We start from the raw sequence: 25,000 nt of genomic DNA, 5'->3' as shown, positions 1-25,000 counted from the left end.
TCTTTGGTAACTGTAAGGTGTTGGATGGTAAGTGCTACTCTGCCTGTCTTCCTCTCCGTCTGGTAACTGGGCCAGATAATAGCCGTGGTGATGATGGAAGTGAAACTGAAGCTGTTTTCACACCCACAGAACTACACTTCCTGCCTGCATGGCCCTCTCCTCTCCATACAGGCCTGGCTGATCAGTGGTGGGAGAGATAGATGGAGAAAGGAGGAGGGAGATAGAGATAGAGTTGGAGTGGGGAGAAATGGTGGAAAATGAGAGAGTAAGGTGGATGGATAGTGATGGAGGGAGAGAGATGGAAAGACAGAGGTGAGTGCAGGGAGAGATAGAGGGATGGAGAGAGGTGAGTGCAGGGAGGGATAGAGGGATGGAGAGAGGTGAGTGCAGGGAGGGATGGAGAGAGAAGTGAGTGCAGGGAGGGATGGAGAGCGAGAGAGAGGTGAGTGCAGGGAGGGATGGAGGGATGGAGAGAGAGGTGAGTTGCCTTCTTTCATCTGCCTCCAGGTGGAATCTGGGTTACTTTGTTACTCTCTTGCCCCATATCTCTCTCTCTCTCTCTCTCTCTCTCTCTCTCTCTCTCTGCAGATACATATTAATGAGCAGGTTATTAATATCTTCCAGCCTGCGCTGTATGTGTGTGTGGTGCCTGCGTGTAAGTGTTTGTGTGTGAGAGAGTGTGTGGGGTCGGCACAGAAGCACAGTGTGTCAGAGAGGAAGAGGCGAAGCGAGAGGGTTTACGCCGCCTAAAATCTGTCCACGTTAAGCAGATCTTTAGTTATTTAACACCCACACCAGTGGAAATACACTTCCTTGAGCTGAAAAATGATGGCCAGAGCTTTTACTCATGATGTTGCACAACGATTTAAGTCAACAAGTCATCCTTTTAGTTAAAGTATTATACACTGCTCAAAAAAATAAAGGGAACACTTAAACAACACAATGTAACTCCAAGTCAATCACACTTCTGTGAAATCAAACTGTCCACTTAGGAAGCAACACTGATTGACAATAAATTTCACATGCTGTTGTGCAAATGGAATAGACAACAGGTGGAAATTATAGGCAATTAGCAAGACACCCCCAATAAAGGAGTGGTTCTGCAGGTGGTGACCACAGACCACTTCTCAGTTCCTATGCTTCCTGGCTGATGTTTTGGTCACTTTTGAATGCTGGCGGTGCTTTCACTCTAGTGGTAGCATGAGACGGAGTCTACAACCCACACAAGTGGCTCAGGTAGTGCAGCTCATCCAGGATGGCACATCAATGCGAGCTGTGGCAAGAAGGTTTGCTGTGTCTGTCAGCGTAGTATCCAGAGCATGGAGGCGCTACCAGGAGACAGGCCAGTACATCAGGAGACGTGGAGGAGGCCGTAGGAGGGCAACAACCCAGCAGCAGGACCGCTACCTCCGCCTTTGTGCAAGGAGGAGCAGGAGAAGCACTGCCAGAGCCCTGCAAAATGACCTCCAGCAGGCCACAAATGTGCATGTGTCTGCTCAAACGGTCAGAAACAGACTCCATGAGGGTGGTATGAGGCCCCGACGTCCACAGGTGGGGGTTGTGCTTACAGCCCAACACCGTGCAGGACGTTTGGCATTTTCCAGAGAACACCAAGATTGGCAAATTCGCCACTGGCGCCCTGTGCTCTTCACAGATGAAAGCAGGTTCACACTGAGCATGTGACAGACGTGACAGAGTCTGGAGACGCCGTGGAGAACATTCTGCTGCCTGCAACATCCTCCAGCATGACCGGTTTGGCGGTGGGTCAGTCATGGTGTGGGGTGGCATTTCTTTGGGGGGCCGCACAGCCCTCCATGTGCTCGCCAGAGGTAGCCTGACTGCCATTAGGTACCGAGATGAGATCCTCAGACCCCTTGTGAGACCATATGCTGGTGCGGTTGGCCCTGGGTTCCTCCTAATGCAAGACAATGCTAGACCTCATGTGGCTGGAGTGTGTCAGCAGTTCCTGCAAGAGGAAGGTATTGATGCTATGGACTGGCCCGCCCGTTCCCCAGACCTGAATCCAATTGAGCACATCTGGGACATCATGTCTCGCTCCATCCACCAACGCCACGTTGCACCACAGACTGTCCAGGAGTTGGCGGATGCTTTAGTCCAGGTCTGGGAGGAGATCCCTCAGGAGACCATCCGCCACCTCATCAGGAGCATGCCCAGGCGTTGTAGGGAGGTCATACAGGCACGTGGAGGCCACACACACTACTGAGCCTCATTTTGACTTGTTTTAAGGACATTACATCAAAGTTGGATCAGCCTGTAGTGTGGTTTTCCACTTTAATTTTGAGTGTGACTCCAAATCCAGACCTCCATGGGTTGATAAATTGGATTTCCATTGATTATTTTTGTGTGATTTTATTGTCAGCACATTCAACTATGTAAAGAAAAAAGTATTTAATAAGATTATTTCATTCATTCAGATCTATGATGTGTTGTTTAAGTGTTCCCTTTATTTTTTTGAGCAGTATATATTTGGGCTTGAAGTTACAAATCTGAACTACGCACTTTGTGTAAATCCGTGTAAATGCTGTATCATTTCCTATGATATGACATTTTCAGTCTTATCTTTTCCTATGATATGACATATGACATTTTCAGTCATATCATTTCGTTTCAGGGCTGTGTTTTTAATATAGTTTCTCTACCCACCAGCATGGCATTGTTTATGAATCAGAAACAGTTGTAAAGTCTTCTTCGTGACTAAGATGAGACAAATAGCCTCGTGTCCACTTGGCCACCTGAGCTGAGTGGATACCAGGGGGTGCAAACTATTTTTACCAGAATCATTTGGATCTATATATATATTTATACAGTACATTCGGAAGGTATTCATACCCCTGGAATTTTTCCATATTTTATTGTGACAGCCTTATTTTAAAATGGATTAAATCGTTTTTCACTCCCCAATCTACAAAAAATACCCCATAATGACAAAGTAAAAACAGGTTTTTAGATTTAAAAAAAAATGTATTAAAAATAAAAAACTGAAATATCACATTTACATAAGTATTCAGACACTTTACTCAGTACTTTGTTGAAGCACCTTTGGCAGCGATTACAGCCTAAAGTCTTCTTGGGTATGACGCTACAAGCTTGGCACACCTGTATATGGGGAGTTTCTCCCATTCTTCTCTGCAGATCCTCTCAAGCTCTGTCAGGTTGGATGGGGAGAGTCGCTGCACAGCTATTTTCAGGTCTCTTCAGAGATGTTCGATCGGTTTCAAGTCCGGGCTCTGGCTGGGTCCCTCAAGGACATTCAGAGACTTGTCCCAAAGCCACTCCTGCATTGTCTTGGCTGTGTGCTTAGGGGCGTTGTCCTGTTGGAAGGTGATCATTCGCCCCAGTCTGAGGTCCTGAGTGCTCTGGAGCAGGTTTTCATCAAGGATCTCTCTGTACTTTGCTCCGTTCATCTTTCCCTGTATCCTTACTAGTCTACCAGTCCCTGCCGCTGAAAAACATCCCCACAGCATGATGCTGCCACCACCATGCTTCACTGTAGGGATGGTGCCAGGTTTCCTCCTGACGTGACGCTTGGCATTCAGGCCAAAGAGTTCAATCTTGGTTTCATCAGACCAGTGAATCTTGTTTCTCATGGCCTGTGAGTCTTTAGATGCCTTTTGGCAAACCCCAAGCAGGCTGTCATGTGCCTTTTACTGAGGAGTGGCTTCCGTCTGGCCACTCTACCATAAAGGCCTGATTGGTAGAGTGCTGCAGAGATGGTTGTTCTTCTGGAAGGTTCTCCCATCTCCACAGAGGAACAGAGATGGTTGTCCTTCTGGAAGGTTCTCCCATCTCCACAGAGGAACAGAGATGGTTGTCCTTCTGGAAGGTTCTTGGTCACCTCTCTGACTAAGGTCCTTCTCCCCGATTGCTCAGTTTGTCCGAGCGGCCAGCTCTAGGAAGAGTCTCATGGAATATTCAAAAAAGTGTTTCAAATAATGAGATGTATCCACCAATCCAAAGAGAGGAATAGACGGGAGCTTGACCGCCCACCGTTCTGCTTTGTGGACAACGAATCCCAATGTTAGGGGCGGAGACACAAGTATCTCGTCATTATACACTACTTTTATCTCTCCTCTTCCTCACTGCTGCCCACATCTCTCTCCTCTTCCTCCCTGCGGCCCACATCTCTCTCCTCTTCCTCCCTGCGGCCCACATCTCTCTCCTCTTCCTCCCTGCGGCCCACATCTCTCTCCTCTTCCTCCCTGCGGCCCACATCTCTCTCCTCTTCCTCCCTGCGGCCCCCATCTCTCTCCTTTTCCTCCCTGCGGCCCACATCTCTCTCCTCTTCCTCCCTGCGGCCCACATCTCTCTCCTCTTCCTCCCTGCGGCCCACATCTCTCTCCTCTTCCTCCCTGCGGCCCACATCTCTCTCCTCTTCCTCCCTGCGGCCCACATCTCTCTCCTCTTCCTCCCTGTGGCCCACATCTCTCTCCTCTTCCTCCCTGCGGCTCACATCTCTCTCCTCTTCCTCCCTGCGGCCCACATCTCTCTCCTCTTCCTCCCTGCGGCCCACATCTCTCTCCTCTTCCTCCCTGTGGCCCACATCTCTCTCTTTCTCTTACTGTTATATCTCCTCTTCCTCCCTGTGGCCCACATCTCTCTCCTCTTCCTCCCTGTGGCCCACATCTCTCTCCTCTTCCTCCCTGCGGCCCACATCTCTCTCTTTCTCTTACTGTTATATCTCCTCTTCCTCCCTGTGGCCCACATCTCTCTCCTCTTCCTCCCTGTGGCCCACATCTCTCTCTTTCTCTTACTGTTATATCTCCTCTTCCTCCCTGTGGCCCACATATCTCTCCTCTTCCTCCCTGTGGCCCACATCTCTCTCCTCTTCCTCCCTGTGGCCCAGATCTCTCTCCTCTTCCTCCCTGCGGCCCACATCTCTCTCCTCTTCCTCCCTGTGGCCCACATCTCTCTCTTTCTCTTTCTGTCATCTCTCATATCTCTCCTCTTCCTCCCTGTGGCCCACATCTCTCTCTTTCTCTTACTGTTATATCTCCTCTTCCTCCCTGCGGCCCACATCTCTCTCCTCTTCCTCCCTGCGGCCCACATCTCTCTCTTTCTCTTTCTGTCATCTCTCATATCTCTCCTCTTCCTCCCTGTGGCTCATACCAATTAAATGTAAAGGGTTTTATTAGCCTGGGAAACATATGTTTACATTGCCAAAGCCACTGAAATAGATTTAAAAAATCGAAGTAAAAATTCTCTCTCTTCCTTTTACTGTCATCTCTGATATCTCTGATACCTCTCCTCTGTCTCTCTGGACCTGTCTCACTGGACCTGTCTCTCCTCTGTCTCTCTGGACCTGTCTCACTGGACCTGTCTCTCCTCTGTCTCTCTGGACCTGTCTCTCCTCTGTCTCTCTGGACCTGTCTCTCTGGACCTGTCTCTCCTCTGTCTCTCTGGACCTGTCTCTCCTCTGTCTCTCTGGACCTGTTTCTCTGGACCTGTCTCTCCTCTGTCTCTCTGGACCTGTCTCTCCTCTGTCTCTCTGGACCTATCTCTCCTCTGTCTCTCTGGACCTGTCTCTCTGGACCTGTCTCTCTGGACCTATCTCTCTGGACCTGTCTCTCCTCTGTCTCTGTCTCTCTGGACCTGTCTCTCTGTCTCTCTGGACCTGTCTCTCTGGACCTGTCTCTCCTCTGTCTCTCTGGACCTGTCTCTCCGGACCTGTCTCTCCTCTGTCTCTCTGGACCTGTCTCTCTGGACCTATCTCTCTGGACCTATCTCTCTGGACCTGTCTCTCCTCTGTCTCTGTCTCTCTGGACCTGTCTCTCTGTCTCTCTGGACCTGTCTCTCTGGACCTGTCTCTCCTCTGTCTCTCTGGACCTGTCTCTCCGGACCTGTCTCTCCTCTGTCTCTCTGGACCTGTCTCTCTGGACCTATCTCTCTGGACCTGTCTCTCTGGACCTGTCTCTCTGTCTCTCTGGACCTGTCTCTCTGGACCTATCTCTCTGGACCTGTCTCTCTGGACCTGTCTCTCTGTCTCTCTGGACCTGTCTCTCTGGACCTGTCTCTCTGGACCTGTCTCTCTGTCTCTCTGGACCTGTCTCTCTGGACCTATCTCTCTTGGACCTGTCTCTCTGGACCTGTCTCTCTGTCTCTCTGGACCTGTCTCTCTGGACCTTATCTCCTCTGGACCTATCTCTCTGGACCTGTCTCTCTGGACCTGTCTCTCCTCGTCTCTCTGGACCTGTCTCTCTGGACCTATCTCTCTGGACCTGTCTCTCTGGACCTGTCTCTCTGTCTCTCTGGACCTGTCTCTCTGGACCTGTCTCTCTGTCTCTCTGGACCTGTCTCTCTGGACCTGTCTCTCTGGACCTGTCTCTCTGTCTCTCTGGACCTGTCTCTCTGGACCTATCTCTCTGGACCTATCTCTCTGGACCTGTCTCTCTGGACCTGTCTCTCTGGACCTGTCTCTACACTCTTAGAATAAAAGGTGCTATATAGACCCTAAAAGGGTTCTTTGGCTGTCCCCATAGGAGAACCTTTTGAAGAACACTTTTGATTCCAGGTAGAACCCTTTTGGGTTCCATCTAGAACTTTTTCCCCATAGGGTTCTGCATGGAACAAAGAAAGGGTTCTCCAGCCAAAGGAACCTTATTGGAACCATTTTTTCTAGGAGTGTAGTCCGGCTGTGGGGTCCATTTTGTCTGAAACCACTAAAGAAACTATAGCTCTGGGCCCATGATTACAAAGCGTCTCAGAATAGAGTGCTGATTTAGGATCTGTGTTTTGTCTTTTAAATCATAATGAATAAGAGTGTGGACCTGGACCTAGATCAGTTCCTATACTCTGAGATGCTTTGTCCACTCTGACCCTCTCACTGTAAAGGATTCCCATCAGGCCTAGTGAGTTAGGAGCCTCTTTTCATTTGGGTCTGCTGTGTTCTGTTTCCTCTACAGGCTAGACAACAGGACATATTGCTACCGCAGCACAGCAGAGCACAGCACAGCATCCGCTCAGTAGCTGTTACAAACCTAGCACAGCAGATCCATGTCTGTTTGTGTTGGTTCCCATGCAGTGAGACATTGATTGGCCTGTCATAATAAAACCATGTGACTAATCTCTCATTTATGATGGGGATCAATGGAGAGGCAGCCCAGGGACCAGCCTCAATCCATGATACATGATCCAGCCCAGGGACCAGCCTCAATCCATGATACATTATCCAGCCCAGGGACCAGCCTCAATCCATGATACATGATACAGCCCAGGGACCAGCCTCAATCCATGATACATGATACAGCCCAGGGACCAGCCTCAATCCATGATACAATCCATGATACATGATACAGTAGGGGGAGACAGGGGGAGACAGGGGGAGACCTACAGTAGGGAGAGACAGGGGGAGACCTACAGTAGGGGGAGACAGGGGAGACCTACAGTAGGGGGAGACAGGGGAGACCTACAGTAGGGGGAGACAGGGGAGACCTACAGTAGGGGGAGACAGGGGAGACAGGGGGAGACCTACAGTAGGGGGAGACAGGGGGAGACCTACAGTAGGGGGAGACGGGGAGACCTACAGTAGGGGGAGACAGGGTGAGACAGGGGAGACCTACAGTAGGGGGAGACAGGGTGAGACAGGGGGAGACCTACAGTAGGGGAGACAGGGTGAGACAGGGGAGACCTACAGTAGGGGGAGACAGGGTGAGACAGGGGGAGACCTACAGTAGGGGGAGACAGCGGAGACCTACAGTAGGGGGAGACAGGGTGAGACAGGGGGAGACCTACAGTAGGGGGAGACAGGGGAGACCTACAGTACTCAGTTATACAACTGAATGTCTTCAACTGAATTGAGTCTTCCTCATTTAACCCTCGGAATCAGAGGGGGGGGGGGCTGCCTTAATCGACATCCATGTCTTCGGCACCCCGGGGAACAGTGGGTTAACTGCCTTATTCAGCGGCAGAACGACAGATTTTTACCTTGTCAGCTTGGGGATTCGATCCAGCAACCTTTCGGTTACTGGCCCAACGCTCTAACCACTTTATATTCCCAAAGCATGTTTAGGTATTTTTATTCTTCCTCATTGCAAGACTAGGTCAGCCTCCCAAAGGGGCTCTGTCATCCCTATATAGTACACTATTTTGGACCAGAAGTAGTGGACTACATAGGAAATAGGGTGCCATTTGGGAGGCAGCTTAGGTACTGGAGATGAGATGAGCAGGTATGTACTGTATATTATCAAATGAATGAATCAATATGATAAAACACATCTGCTATACAGCTGCCTTCCTGTTGGGGTATGGGGAAATGATATATACATTCTATCAATTATACATACATTATATGAATTATACATACATTATATATAAATAATAGGAATTATACATACATTATATATACATTATATGAATTATACATACATTATATATAAATAATATGAATTATAAATACATTATATATACATTATATGAATTATACATACATTATATATAAATAATATGAATTATAAATACATTATATATACATTATATGAATTATACATACATTATATATAAATAATATGAATTATACATACATTATATATAAATAATAGGAATTATACATACATTATATATACATTATATGAATTATACATACATTATATATAAATAATAGGAATTATACATACATTATATATAAATAATATGAATTATACATCCATGATACATACATTATATGAACGATACATACATGATACAGAGTGTGAGTATCCAGTATCTGAGCAGATTTACATGTATCCTATACGAGGAGAGAGGTGAGGGGAACAAAGCTCTGTTATTATAATGACTTGCATTACATTCCTGCTACACCATAAAGACAGGATAGGGAATATGGAAGACTGGTACAATGATGGATGCAACACTTCAGTCTTTTTGTCACACAGACAGTGTCTCCGAGTCACTTGTATCTGTCTAGGGGTCACAGGGTAGAGAGATATCTGTCTAGGGGTCACAGGGTAGAGAGATATCTGTCTAGGGGTCACAGAGTAGAGAGATATCTGTTTAGGGGTCACAGAGTAGAGAGATATCTGTCTAGGGGTCACAGAGTAGAGAGATATCTGTCTAGGTGTCACAGGGTAGAGAGATATCTGTCTAGGGGTCACAGGGTAGAGAGATATCTGTTTAGGGGTCACAGAGTAGAGAGATATCTGTCTAGGGGTCACAGAGTAGAGAGATATCTGTCTAGGGGTCACAGGGTAGAGAGATATCTGTCTAGGGGTCACAGAGTAGAGAGATATCTGTCTAGGGGTCACAGGGTAGAGAGATATCTGTCTAGGTGTCACAGGGTAGAGAGATATCTGTCTAGGGGTCACAGGGTAGAGAGATATCTGTTTAGGGGTCACAGAGTAGAGAGATATCTGTCTAGGGGTCACAGGGTAGAGAGATATCTGTCTAGGGGTCACAGGGTAGAGAGATATATTTTTACCTGGCAGGCACACGCTAGGCAGATCCCTAGAGCAGATGTGTGTTAACCCAGTTAGCATATGGATGTGTGTGTGAGTGTGTTAACCCAGTTAGCATATGGATGTGTGTCTGAGTGTGTTAACCCAGTTAGCATATGGATGTGTGTGTGAGTGTGTTAACCCAGTTAGCATATGGATGTGTGTCTGAGTGTGTTAACCCAGTTAGCATGTGGATGTGTGTCTGAGTGTGTTAACCCAGTTAGCATATGGATGTGTGTGTGAGTGTGTTAACCCAGTTAGCATATGGATGTGTGTCTGAGTGTGTTAACCCAGTTAGCATATGGATGTGTGTCTGAGTGTGTTAACCCAGTTAGCATATGGATGTGTGTCTGAGTGTGTTAACCCAGTTAGCATGTGGATGTGTGTCTGAGTGTGTTAACCCAGTTAGCATATGGATGTGTGTGTGAGTGTGTTAACCCAGTTAGCATATGGATGTGTGTCTGAGTGTGTTAACCCAGTTAGCATATGGATGTGTGTCTGAGTGTGTTAACCCAGTTAGCATATGGATGTGTGTGTGAGTGTGTTAACCCAGTTAGCATATGGATGTGTGTCTGAGTGTGTTAACCCAGTTAGCATATGGATGTGTGTGTGAGTGTGTTAACCCAGTTAGCATATGGATGTGTGTCTGAGTGTGTTAACCCAGTTAGCATATGGATGTGTGTGTGAGTGTGTTAACCCAGTTAGCATATGGATGTGTGTCTGAGTGTGTTAACCCAGTTAGCATATGGATGTGTGTCTGAGTGTGTTAACCCAGTTAGCATATGGATGTGTGTCTGAGTGTGTTAACCCAGTTAGCATATGGGTGTGTGTCTGAGTGTTAACCCAGTTAGCATATGGGTGTGTGTCTGAGTGTTAACCCAGTTAGCATATGGGTGTGTGTCTGAGTGTTAACCCAGTTAGCATATGGGTGTGTGTGTGTGTCAGGCATGTTTCTGTGTATAGAACAGGGCCAGCGGAGGGAGAGGAGGAGAGGAGAAGAGCAAGGGAGAAGAAGTGAGGAGAGGAGAGGAGAGGAGAGGAGAGGAGAGGAGAGGAGAGGAGAGGAGAGGAGGAGCGGATGAGGAGCGGGTAGAGACATGCTTAGAGAGAGAGAGAGAGAGAGAGAGAGAGAGAGAGAGAGAGAGAGAGAGAGAGAGAGAGGGTGTAAAGTGAGATGGAGTGAGAAGGGAAGAGGCGTGAAGAGTTGACTGAGTGGAGAGTTGACTGAGTGGAGAGTTGACTGAGTGGCAGCTCATATGGGCGGGGGAGAGAGGGGAAGGAGGGATGAGGGGGGAGGTTATGAAATGAGGTCAGTTAGAGAGGGATGAGAGGAGGGGGAGAGAGGGAGTCTCCACAGGGATTGGTCAGTGTCAGTTCAAGGAGCGAGTGAGTTACTGCCCTTGTGAGTGTGTATGTGAGTGTGTATGTCTGTGTGTAGTCTGTGCTTGTGTGTGTGTGTGTGTGTGTGTGTGTGTGTGTGTGTGTGTGTGTGTGTGTGTGTGTGTGTGTGTGTGTGTGTGTGTGTTTGTGTTGTATATTTCTGTGTGTGTGTGTGTGTGTGTGTGTGTGTGTGTGTGTGTGTGTGTGTGTGTGTGTGTGTGTCTATCAGTTACACATACATGTCAGTACATACACACAACAAGTAGGTCACATGTGGGACAGGCGTTGTGCCGTGAGATGTTGCTTCATTCGTTTTCTGAAACCAGGTTTTCTGTAAATCCTAACAGTGCTGAACCACGTTGAATTGATCTGATAATTGTGTGATTTATGAGGTTATCTGACTGTCACTGACAATGAAGCTGTAGGGCTGACAGCACCTCAAGGTGACAAGGTGGAGTGATTCATCAATTACTCATTCAATTCACTAATAAATTATTCAATTACTCATTCAATTCACTTATCAATGAATCAATTACTCATTCAATTCACTTATCAATGAATCAATTACTCATTCAATTCACTCATCAATTATTCAATTACTCATTCAATTAACTTATCAATGAATCAATTACTCATTCAATTCACTCATCAATTCATCAATTACTCATTCAATTCACTCATCAATTCATCAATTCCTCATTCAATTCACTCATCAATTCATCAATTACTCATTCAATTCACTCATCAATTCCTCATTCATTTCACCCATCAGTTCATCAATTACTCATCCAATTCACTCATCAATTCATTAATTACTCATTCAATTCATAAATTACTCATTCAATTCTAAACATCATAGAGTGTTGATATGAATCTGTCTCGGACCCGTGTTGGGGCTTCTGTCGGGAAGAGGATGTGCCCTAGAATTGCAATGATGGCTGTGTCTCAATCCAAAATGGCAGTTTCTCCTTTAGTATTAATGCTGACAAGGTAAAAATATGTCGTTCTGCCCCTGAACAAGGCAGTTAACCCACTGTTCCCCGGGCACCGATGATGTAGATGTTGATTAAGGAACCCCCCCCCCTCACCTCTCTGATTCAGAGAGTTGGGTTAAATGAGGAAGACACATTTTAGTTGAATACATTCAGTTATACAACTGACTAGGTATCCCCCTTTCCCTTTCCCTAATAGCTATGTCTCAAACCAAAATGACGACTTTAACTTCCTGCCTTTAAATGCTGCCTCAAAGCTAGCATCCTTGTGGATTGAGATGGAGGCTGGGTCCCAAATGGCACCATATTCTCTACACAGTGCACTACTTTTCACCAGAGCCCTATGAGCTCTATGGGCTCTGGTCAAAAGTAGTGCACCCTAATCCCTATTGGCCCTGGTCAAAAGTAGTGCACTACATAGGGAATAGGGTGTCATTTTGCAAGAGCTCACAGCAAATGGGGAGGCAGGTAGCCTAGTGGTTAGAGTGTTGGACAAGTAACCGAAAGGTTGCAAGATTGAATCCCCGAGCTGACAAGATAACAATCTGTCGTTCTGCCCCTGAACAAGGCAGTTAACCCAGTGTTCCCCGGTAGACCGTCATTGTAAATAAGAATTTGTTCTTAACTGATTTGCCTCGTTAAATAAAGGAGAAAAAAATGTCTTTCTAGTCATGTAACGGATGATGTCACTAGAGTACAGTTCTATTCATCTTAGTCCATAGGGTGACTTAGAGCGGGATCCATCGGAGGAAGCCATACATCCATTTTTTGATTGAGTGTCACATTTTATTACCTCACAGTCCACAACGTTGGGTACATTCCCTGTTCTTGAGCTGTTGGATTACGATCATTTGATTGGCTCCTGTTGGCATTCTGTGTCTTTGTATTGGAGGAGCACCTGGAACAAGGAGGTGAAGTTAGCTATGGAGGAAACCGTGGCAACAATAACCAAAATTAGTTTCTATATATATAGAGAGAGAGAGAGAGAGAGGGAGAGAGCGAGAGAGCGAGAGAAAGAGAGAGAGAGAGAGGGAGAGAGCGAGAGAGCGAGAGAGCGAGGGAGAGGGAGAGGGAGAGAGAGAGAGAGCGAGGGAGAGGGAGAGGGAGAGAGAGAGAGAGAGAGAGAGAGGGAGAGAGCGAGAGAGCGAGAGAGCGAGGTAGAGGGAGAGGGAGAGAGAGAGAGAGAGACTGCATGCAGAATTCTGCAAAAACAACATAAAAACACCAAATAATGCGTGCAGAGCAGAATTAGGCCGATACCCGCTAATTATCAAAATCCAGAAAAGAGATGTTAAATTCTACAACCACCTAAAAGGAAGCGATTCCCAAACCTTCCATAACAAAGCCATCACCTACAGAGATATGAACCTGGAGAAGAGTCCCCTAAGCAAGCTGGTCCTGGGGCTCTGTTCACAAACACAAACAGACAGCAGCACAATTAGACCCAACCAAATCATGAGAAAACAAAAAGATAATTACTTGACACTTTGGAAAGAATGAACAAAAAAACAGAGCAAACTAGAATGCTATTTGTCCCTAAACAGAGAGTACACAGTGGCAGAATACCTGACCACTGTGACTGACCCAAACTTAAGGAAAGCTTTGACTATTTACAGACTCTGTGAGCATAGCCTTGCTATTGAGAAAGGCCGCCGTAGGCAGACCTGGCTCTCAAGAGAAGACAGGCTATGTGCACACTGCCCACAAAATGAGGTGGAAACTGAGCTGCACTTCCTAACCTCCTGCCAAATGTATGATTTGTGACCTGGTGCCACAAGAAAAGGTCAACCAGTGAAGAACAAACACCATTGTAAATACAACCCATATTTATGTTTATTTATTTTCCCTTTTGTACTTTAACCATTTGTACATCGTTACAACACTGTTTATATACATAGTACATATGTAATGTCTTTATTATTTTGGAACTTCTATGAGTGTAATATTTACTGTTCATTTTTATTGTTTATTTCACTTGTGTATATTATCTACCTCACTTGCTTTGGTAATGTTAACATATGTTTCCCATTCCAATAAAGCCCTTAAATTGAATTGAGAGAGAGATAACGGTCGTCGTATATAGTGAACCAAGGCGCAGCGGGTTGAGTGCTCATTTTTACTTTTATTAGAACACTGAAACAAACAAAACAAGAAAACGAAGGAACAGTAATGCAGGCTAACCACAGCAGTGCAACAACAACTTCCCACAAATCCCATGACAAAAACTCCCCTCTTAAATTAGACCTTCAACTGGAAGCAATGAAGAGTAGCTGCTTCCAATTGAAGGTCAACCCCATCAACTAAACATAGAAATAGAAAGACTAGACTAGAACATAGAAATATACTAACAGAACATTAACCAAAACCCGGAACACTCTAAACAAACACCCCTCTACATAAACACATATCCCAACAAACCCCGAACCACATAAAACAAACACCCCCTGCCACGTCCTGACCAAACTACAATAACAAATAACACCTTTACTGGTCAGAACATGACAGAGAGAGAGAGAGAGAGAGAGAGAGAGAGAGAGAGAGAGAGAGAGAGAGAGAGAGAGAGAGAGAGAGAGAGAGAGAGAGAGAGAGAGAGAGAGAGAAAATGTGGAATGTAGAAAAGTAATTTGGAGGTTTTGTAGACCGGAACAGACATTTTGCACAGCTAATTATTAGTAGGCGGTGTTCAGAATGGATTTTACGTCCCAAATGGCAGCCTATTTAATATATAGTGCACTGCTTTTGACCAGGGTCCATAGAGCTGTGTAAAGGGATTTGGGTGCCATTTAGGACAAAGCCCAAGTCATGTATCACTATAAGAAACAGATTCATTTTGACTGTTTGTCTTTAGGCGCTGTAAGGAACACTTAACTGCAGTTAAATATAGAACTGCCGTTGGATGACAACTGAGCCACTCACAATCACCAACAGGCTTTAAACCATCTCACTCTCATCTTAATCAGTAAAGTAATGAGTTGATGAATGACTGATTCAATTCATAGTTGATTTCAGCAAGGATTTACTCACTGCTGGAATAACTCCTCAGCCCTTCATCCCTTTATCCTCATCCCTCCATCCCTCTATCCTCTCCTCCATCCCTCTATCCTCTCCTCCTCATCCCTTCATCCCTCTATCCTCTCCTCCTCATCCCTCTATCCTCTCCTCCTCATCCCATCATCCCTCTATCCTCTCCTCCTCATCCCTCTATCCTGTCCTCCTCATCCCTCCATCCCTCTATCCTCTCCTCCTCATCCCTCTATCCTCTCCTCCTCATCCCTCTATCCTCCCCTCCTCATCCCTCTATCCTCTCCTCCTCATCCCATCATCCCTCTATCCTCTCCTCCTCATCCCTCTATCCTGTCCTCCTCATCCCTCCATCCCTCTATCCTCTCCTCCTCATCCCTCTATCCTGTCCTCCATCCCTCTATCCTCTCCTCCTCATTCCTTTATCCTGTCCTCCTCATCCCTTCATCCCTCTATCCTCTCCTCCTCATCCCTCTATCCTGTCCTCCATCCCTCTATCCTCTCCTCCTCATCCCTCTATCCTGTCCTCCATCCCTCTATCCTCTCCTCCTCATCCCTCCATCCCTCTATCCTCTCCTCCTCATCCCTCTATCCTCTCCTCCATCCCTCTTTCCTCTCCTCTCCTCCATCACAAAATAAGTGATATTTTCCGCCTTTCTGGTTTCTGAGGATAATGAAGTGATATTAATTGAATATAGTGACAGATCGGCTGTGAGTTTTAACCTTTAAAGAAACCACAGTCTGAGTCTCTCTGACTGTCATCCTCTGACATACACACACACCACACACAAACACACACACACACACACACACACACACACACACACACACACACACACACACACACACACACACACACACACACACACACACACACACACACACACACACACACACACACACACACACACACACACACACACACACACACACACACACACACACACACACACACACACACACACACACCCTGGCTCGCTGCTCAGATGAATCCATCTGCTGTCTTATTCAATGGTTTGAATGTTATTAGAGAGAATGACTTCAGCGGAGATTAAGAGCCTCTGTTTGTGTGTGTGTGTGTGTGTGTGTGTGTGTGTGTGTGTGTGTGTGTGTGTGTGTGTGTGTTGTCTTAGTCTTTATTAGTACAGACACTAACCAGGTTTCCATCCAGGTTTTATGCGGGTAAAGTACATGTTAGATAAAAAACATCACGACAGGCCTGATGAAAACAGCAAATTTATCGGCAAACTTTCCAAATGTCAAAACAAAACAAAATACGCTAGACAAAGTGGGATGTTTTTGTGACAGTAATATTAATTATGCAAGAAATGGCAGTAGAAACTCCTTTATGGGTAAATATTGCTATAATAACCATGATATGGAAGTAAACCTGGAGGAACATGATGACATGGTGTCTGGTCGTCCCACTAAGACTCAGGAAACCATGCACTTTATTAGGCTACACATGAAATAAGTTCTGATCAACTTCACAGGGAGGTGGAAGTGCAGGGAGGAACTTGATGCTCCTTTCCAATAAATATAGAGGCTCATTCTGGTGACATGATGATCGATACTTGGCTGCAGTTTGACAAATAAAAATAATCTAGCTCTTTTGTCCATAATAATGTCATCATGTAGGCTGTACCCTGTGGCGCAGCGGTCTAAGACACTGCATTTCAGTGCAAGAGGCGTGCACTACAGTCCCTGGTTTGAATCCAGGCCAGAATCACATCTGTCCGTGATTGGGAGTCCCATAGGGCGGTGCACCATTGGCCCAGCATCGTCCGAGTTTGGCCGAGGGTAGGCTGTCATTGAAAATAAGAATTTGTTCTTAACTGACTTGCCCAGTTAAATAAAGGTTGAATAAAACAAACCCACCCTATATGTTAGTGACAGAACCATGAATAGAGTTGAAAATGCGATGGGAACCCATTTAGTTGAACCACATTAGTTATTATGATGTGCACTATGTCATCACACACAGACTCTTATCACAACGACTCAACTGGATGGAGGATGGGAGGATTCTATTTAGGAGGATTCTACAATATTGACGTGAAAATCTGTCGACAACTGGATGGAAATCTTGCGGCTCTGCTTTATCCCTCTTTTAACTCTGTCCTCAGATCAGTGTTAGGCTGGGTTTAGACATGGAGTACTGTGCAGAGAGATTAGGTATGGATGGTCTTAGAACAATGTTAATACATGATTAGTAGGGATCTTTTACAGTATTATTGGAGTATGACATGTACAGTACTTTGTTTCTGGTTGTAATCTAGCTGACTTGGGGTAGGGTAAATCTTTCTGTATGTCTCTCACACACACTCACTCTCTAGCTCATCTCTCTCTCTCTCTCTCTCTCTCTCTCTCTCTCTCTTCTCCTTCTCTCTCTTCTTCTCTCTCTCTTCTTCCCTTCATCTGTCCCCCCCTTCTTTTCTTCTCTTCTTCTTCTTCTCTCTCTCACTCTTCTCTCTCTCTTTTTGTCTTTTCTACCTCTCCTCTTCCTCCTTTCTTCTATATCTTCTCTTCCCCCCTCTCTCTCTCTCTCTCTTCTTCCTTCTCTCTCTTCTTCTCTCTCTCTCTTCTTCCCTTTCTATCTGTCCTCCTCTCGCTCTCTTTTCTTCTCTCCTTCTCTCTCCTCCTCTCTCTCTCTTCTTCCCTCTCTCTCCTACTCTCTCTCTCCTCCTCTCTTCTCTCTCTCTCTCTCTCTCTCTCTCTCTCTCTCTCTCTCTCTCTCTCTCTCTCTCTCTCTTGCGCTCTCACTCTCTCCAGTCCGATTACACACTAGTGCAGAGAATGGCCCTCACTCACATATTCATATGAACCCATTTCAGATCAAGGCTGCTCTTCTGCACTAAATGTCTCTCTGTCAGTCTGAATATTTGTTGAAATAAAAGCAATACTGTATGATTGTTGTGCTGTTACATTTGTCTGGATTAAATAGACAATGGAGTCGGACTGGTCTGACTTCTACAATCTGAATGTCAATAAGCGATCTGTCCCTAAACTAACTCCACTAAACAGATAAAGATTACGTAGCTGCACCAAACAGAATGTTCCCAACGACCTCGTTCCACCGCTTTATCCCACGTCTCAAGTCCCCCTGCTCACCCCTCTCCCCCTTCTCTCCCCCTTCTCTCCTCCTTCCAGGCTCCGACTACTCCCCCCCACCGCTGCCGCTGCCGGTGGTGGCGCCCAGTCTGAATGACACCAGCGCTGCAGATGGAGGAGGCGGCGTGGGTGGAAGTGGAGGTGGGCGCGGGCCCCTGGAAGCCGTGGTCGGAGGGGCGGTGGTGGGGCTAGCAGCAGAGCACATCCCCAGCGGCCCGGGGGCGGCCCTCACCTGGCAGGCGGCCATCGAGGCGGCGCGGCAGGCCAAGCAGATGGGTAACGCGGGCGCGCCCATCTCCACAGCCAGCTCCACACAGAGGAAGAGGCAGCACTACACCAACAAGCCCAAGAAACCCACCAACACGGCCCCAACCAGACCTCCCAGAGCCCTGCTCTGTCTCACCCTCAAGAACCCCATCCGTAGAGCATGCATCAGCATAGTGGAGTGGAAGTATCCTTTATTATATACAGTGATGGTGTGAACTGGTTTATTATATATAGTGATGGTGTGAACTGGTTTATTATATACAGTGATGGTGTGAACTGGTTTATTATATATAGTGATGGTGTGAACTGGTTTATTATATATAGTGATGGTGTGAACTGGTTTATTATATATAGTGATGGTGTGAACTGGTTTATTCTATATAGTGATGGTGTGAACTGGTTTATTATATATAGTGATGGTGTGAACTGGTTTATTATGTATTTTGATGGTGTGAGCTGGTTTATTATATATAGTGATGGTGTGAACTGGTTTATTATATATAGTGATGGTGTGAACTGGTTTATTATATATAGTGATGGTGTGAACTGGTTTATTATATATAGTGATGGTGTGAACTGGTTTATTATGTATTTTGATGGTGTGAGCTGGTTTATTATATATAGTGATGGTGTGAGCTGGTTTATTAAATATAGTGATGGTGTGAACTGGTTTATTATATATAGTGATGGTGTGAACTGGTTTATTATATACAGTGATGGTGTGAACTGGTTTATTATATATAGTGATGGTGTGAACTGGTTTATTATATATAGTGATGGTGTGAACTGGTTTATTATATATAGTGATGGTGTGAACTGGTTTATTATATATAGTGATGGTGTGAACTGGTTTATTGTATATAGTGATGGTGTGAACTGGTTTATTATATATAGTGATGGTGTGAACTGGTTTATTATATATAGTGATGGTGGGAACTGGTTTATTATATATAGTGATGGTGTGAACTGGTTTATTATATATAGTGATGGTGTGAACTGGTTTATTATATATAGTGATGGTGTGAACTGGTTTATTGTATATAGTGATGGTGGGAACTGGTTTATTATATATAGTGATGGTGTGAACTGGTTTATTATATATAGTGATGGTGTGAACTGGTTTATTATATACAGTGATGGTGTGAACTGGTTTATTATATATTGTGATGGTGTGAACTGGTTTATTATATATAGTTGTCATGTCTTTGGCTATGCCGGATTAAGTGATATGACATGCTATTCTATAAAATCCTTTTTCTGTAATTAATATTACCTGATTAAGCTAATCATGTAAATGTAATTAACTAGAAAGTCGGGGCACCACGGAAGAACGTTTATAGAGCCGTTATCTTCCGAATAAACTCTTAAAATACTTAGTAATCTTTTACATCGATAGCCGTCATCTTAATCATCTTATTTTCAGTCACATAATGAAAGTTGTAAATTCTTGGTTATCTTCACGAACCCTGGCTAACAAGTTGAATCAGCAATACAAAATTTGGTTTCATTATTTATTTACTAAATACCTAAACTAATCACTTAGAATTACATATACACAGAAGACAAATGATGTCATACAGAAAACATCCTTGGAGGACGGAGCTGACATTTGTTACACAAAGGAAGGGGGATGGGCTTAAATGAAATAGCGGGAAGACTTAGGAACAAAGAAACAGCAGCTATGCTATCGTAAATACATTATCTTATGCATTCTAAATTACCGCCCATTTGGAAAAGGAAAATGCAATAGATATTTACTCTGAGCTGCGCTTCGGTATATTGGTCGTAGATGCTGGCCGGGTTGGCCAACAGATCTTCCTGTCCTCGGAAGAATGTCAATGGTGGTAAAGTGGATACGTGGTGGTATCTTCGTCTGTGGTTGTTAGACTGGATCCGTCGTCCGTCCTTTCCTAGCCCACGTCTACAGCGGCCACTGCTAACTCAACGGCTAGGAAGTATCACTTCTGTAGTGAATAAGCTCAAAGTTCATACCATTCGCCACCAAAGCTCACGCCGAGGTTGGCTTAGTTCTGTACTTGACATATGTGTCCTTCTAACGTAGAGGCTGCAGACCTCACGTACTGGAACATGTGGTTATCTTTTCGTCAAAGGCTTATATAGTGGAGAGGGGGGAAGGATGTGTTTCATCGTTTATAACCCCTCCTCTTCACAGGGGTGGGCCACTGATCAAGCAGGGCACTTTCCTTATGAAAACCCAATTGTCTCATTTGGAAGCTAAAATTACATTTAATCTCCTAACAAACAATTTCAATATCAAACATTTCAATTGCATAACAATTCCATGTGACTCTGATAACTAGAGGGTGTATACTTTCCCAGGTACAGTTTATGTCGTCCTGTCATCAGTCATAATGTCTCAGATGACCACCGAACTGACATCCATACTCATTACGTTCCAAAGCATATTTCCAACTGGTTTTATTACCAAAATATGGTTCCTTTTCCCCATTTGTTTGATGTTCCCAGACTCTCTATATTTAACACAGGCTATTCAACAGTCCTTCAGTAGGGTCAGAAAGAGAGGGGAAGGGAGAAAGGTATTTATGGGGGGGGTCATAAAACTTACCCACAGGCCAACGTCATGACATAGTGATGGTGTGAACTGGTTTATTATATATAGTGATGGTGGGAACTGGTTTATTATATATAGTGATGGTGTGAACTGGTTTATTATATATAGTGATGGTGTGAACTGGTTTATTATTATATCTTTTTTAGTGATGGTGTGAACTGGTTTATTATATACAGTGATGGTGTGAACTGGTTTATTATATATAGTGATGGTGCTGGTTTATTATATACAGTGATGGTGTGAACTGGTTTATTATATATAGTGATGGTGGGAACTGGTTTGATTGACTACTCTACACCCCATACTCTATGCCAGCCAAACTCAACAGGCGGTCCGTAAATAGGATACATTTTTATTTTTTATATTTTAGGAACTCAGTCGGGCCTCCACCCCTGTCAAAATGTGTAGAATTGTGAACAGCGTGAACAGCGCTAACAGTGCGAACAGTTTGGGGTTGAAAGGTGGGGGTTTGTTACTAAATGACAATATCCATCCGGACCTTTGGCAACAAGGAAATGAGTGTTTCTGGACCTTCTCAGAAAGTGATAGAAAACCCTGTTCCATGCTGTATCATCACAGCTTTGCATCAAAATACCTGTATGCTTTACCCACACACTGAGAGGTGGCCAGATAAGGTGGAGTTGGCTAGATATGTTGGAGTTGGCTAGATATGGTGGAGTTGGCTAGATACGGTGGAGTTGGCTAGATACGGTGGAGTTGGCTAGATACGGTGGAGTTGGCCAGATACGGTGGAGTTGGCTAGATACGGTGGAGTTGGCTAGATATGGTGGAGTTGGCTAGATACGGTGGAGTTGGCTAGATACGGTGGAGTTGGCTAGATACGGTGGAGTTGGCTAGATACGGTGGAGTTGGCTAGATATGGTGGAGTTGGCTAGATACGGTGGAGTTGGCTAGATACGGTGGAGTTGGCCAGATACGGTGGAGTTGGCTAGATACGGTGGAGTTGGCTAGATACGGTGGAGTTGGCTAGATATGGTGGAGTTGGCTAGATATGGTGGAGTTGGCTAGATACGGTGGAGTTGGCTAGATACGGTTGAGTTGGCCAGATACGGTTGAGTTGGCCAGATATGGGGGAGTTGGCTAGATACGGTGGAGTTGGCTAGATACGGTGGAGTTGGCCAGATACGGTGGAATTGGCTAGATACGGTGGAGTTGTGTATCAGGGATCACATACTAAAATGTACTGTATGCACTCATTATTTTGCTTTGGAGTTGCTTGGCTATATTAAATCAAATATAAAAGCATCTGCTAACAGTGATGTTATGATACACTATTTAAAACCTCTTTGGGCTAGACATGCCGCCAGCGGCCCACCTCGACAACATCCTGTGAAATTGCAGAGCGCAAAATTCAAAATACAAAAATCGTAATATTAAACATTCATGAAAATACAAGTGTCATACATAATTTAAAAGCTTCACTTCTTGTTAATCCAGCCACTTTGTCAGATTTCAAAAAGGCTTTACGGCGAAAGCATACCATGCGATTATCTGAGGACAGCGCCCAGGATACAAAAGCATTAAAAACATTTTCCAAACCAGCAGAGGCCTCACAAAAGTCAGAAATAGCGATAAAATAAATCACTTACCTTTGAAGATCTTCCTCTGTTTGTAATTCCAAAGGTCCCAGCTACACAACAAATGGTCGTTTTGTTCGATAAAGTCCTTCTTTATATCCCAAAAAAGTCAGTTTAGTTGGTGCGCTTGATTCAGTAATCCACCTGTTCCTCTCGTTTAAAATGCATACAAAGGAATCCCAAATGTTACCAATGAACTTCGTCAAAACAAGTCAAACAACGTTTCTAATCAATCCTCAGGTACCCTAATATGTAAATAAACAATCAAATTTAAGACGGAGAATAATGTGTTCAATACCGGAGATAAATAACGAAGTGCGCGCCCTCATCTACGCGCGCCACAAGACTACAGTCAAAATGAGAGCCACCTTGAAAAACTACAAATTCTAGCTCATTTTTCAAAAAACAAGCCTGAAACCCTTTCTAAAGACTGTTGACATCTAGTGGAAGCCATAGGAACTGCAATCTGGGAGGATTTTCCCATAGACAAGCATTTCAATGGGTGGTCACCTAAAAAAAAACATTTTTCCGGATGGATTCTCCTCGGGTTTTTGCCTGCCATATCAGTTCGCTTATACTCCCAGACACTATTTTAACAGTTTTCAGAGTGTTGTCTATCCAATACTACCAATTATATGCATATCCTAGCTTCTGGGCCTGAGTAACAGGCAGTTTACTTTGGGCATGACAGTCATCCGAACTTCCGAATACTGCCTCCTATCCCTAAGAAGTTGGCAGTTCTAAAACAGTTGTCATTAGTGAATTATAACGTAATCATGTTAACATATGATCTGGATACCTGTACTGTAAGTTGAGCTATTTTAATGAGAGGCATTGATTGGTAAACATTATGTGTGTGTGAGGTTCTGTGATGTTATCTGTCGTCTAAGGGTTAAGCCAAGGGTAACTGGACAGACTCTGATCTATGTGTGTGTGTGTGTGTGTGTGTGTGTGTGTGTGTGTGTGTGTGTGTGTGTGTGTGTGTGTGTGTGTGTGTGTGTGTGTGTGTGTGTGTGTGTGTGTGTGTGTGTGTGTGTGTGTGTTTGTGTGTCGCTATCATCGTGCCTAGCATGCATGAGCTCTGAAACATTACTAATATTAAAAAGAGAATAAAATACATAAATCTTAGGAGGGAGAGGTGGAGAGGAGGAGAGAAGGGTGGGAGAGGGGGAATGGAGGTAGGAGGGGGAGAGGAGGTGGGTGGAGGAGAGGAGGAGGGGAGGGGAGAAGAGTAGGAGAGGAGGGGGGAAGGAGGAGGAGGGAGAGAAGAGGGAGGAGGGGAAGGGAGGGGGGTGGAGGGGGGGGTCTGGGGGTGGAAGCAGAAAGGGAGGGATTGGGAGGATCTCGAGGATGAGTCACAGAGCAACCAGAATCCCAAATTAACTTTCCGCTTTTCCTTCTCGTTCCCTCTCCCTGCATCTTTCCTTCCCTCCTTCCCTGTCCCTCTCCCTGTATCCTTCCTTCCTCCCTGTCCCTCTCCCTGTATCCTTCCTTCCTCCCTGTCCCTCTCCTTGTATCCCTCCTTCCTCCCTGTCCCTCTCCCTGTATCCTTCCTTCCTTCCTCCCTGTCCCTCTCCCTTATCCTTCCTTCCTTCCTCCCTGTCCCTCTCCCTGTATCCTTCCTCCCTGTCCCTCTCCCTGTATCCTTCCTTCCTCCCTGTCCCTCTCCCTGTATCCTTGCGTCCTCCCTGTCCCTCGCCCTGTATCCTTCCTTCCTCCCTGTCCCTCTCCCTGTATCCTTCCTTCCTTCCTTCCTCCCTGTCCCTCTCCCTGTATCCTTCCTTCCTCCCTGTCCCTCTCCCTGTATCCTTGCGTCCTCCCTGTCCCTCGCCCTGTATCCTTCCTTCCTCCCTGTCCCTCGCCCTGTATCCTTCCTTCCTCCCTGTCCCTCTCCCTGTATCCTTCCTTCCTCCCTGTCCCTCTCCCTGTATCTTTCCTTCCCTCCTTCCCTCTCCCTGTATCTTTCCTTCCCTCCTTCCCTCTCCCTGTATCCTTCCTTCCCTCCTTCCCTCTCCCTGTATCTTTCCTTCCCCTCCTTCCCTGTGCCTCTCTTTCTCATGAGACTGAGGGACAACGTGCGATATCCCCACTCTTTAACTCTCCCTCTCTCTGCCTCCCTCCATCCCTCACCGTCTCTCTCCTTCTCTCTCTGTCTCTCGCTCCCGCTCTCTCCCATGAGATCACAGAAGAGATGGAGAACGAGAGAAGGAGAGAGCGAGAGAGGAAGGAAGTGAGGGGGCAGGAGTAGAGACATATTTAGAAGGAGAGGAAGCATGGGAATGAAAGACTAATAAAGAGGTCTGAGTAAATGCTAAATGCATCTGTTCCTTTTGGTCTAAACGGGTCTAAAGCAGCTAGTGGGAGGAGACTGACCAGATACTGTCCTGCTCCAAATTCTGCTCACACGAGAGGTGAGACATGATCTGTACTTGTAAAACCACTTGACACACGCGCAGGTCAGTGGTGGTCGGTGACATTTAAGATGAGCATGGTCTTGTTTTTCCTTCAGCATATTGGATGACTGTCATTCATATTCCATTCACCTAGCTCAATGTAACATTGATAGGTTTAAGCTACTACATGATACTCAGATTT

At 45.4% G+C, this 25,000-nt stretch overlaps 1 protein-coding gene across 1 annotated transcript in view; it reads left to right on the top strand.

The window, feature by feature from the left end:
* Positions 1–25,000, top strand: part of LOC106592969 (voltage-dependent L-type calcium channel subunit alpha-1C) — a 649,914-nt gene that overhangs the window by 206,711 nt on the left and 418,203 nt on the right. Inside the window, 1 exon segment of the mRNA XM_045700254.1 lies at positions 17,987–18,398. Coding sequence (XP_045556210.1) covers positions 17,987–18,398 — 412 coding nt within the window.

Source organism: Salmo salar, chromosome ssa17 (assembly GCF_905237065.1).
Source record: "Salmo salar chromosome ssa17, Ssal_v3.1, whole genome shotgun sequence".
In the NCBI taxonomy this organism is placed as follows: Eukaryota; Metazoa; Chordata; class Actinopteri; order Salmoniformes; family Salmonidae; genus Salmo; species Salmo salar.
The sequence above is the reverse complement of the archived record's forward strand: the minus strand, read 5'-3'. Positions and strand labels throughout refer to the sequence as shown.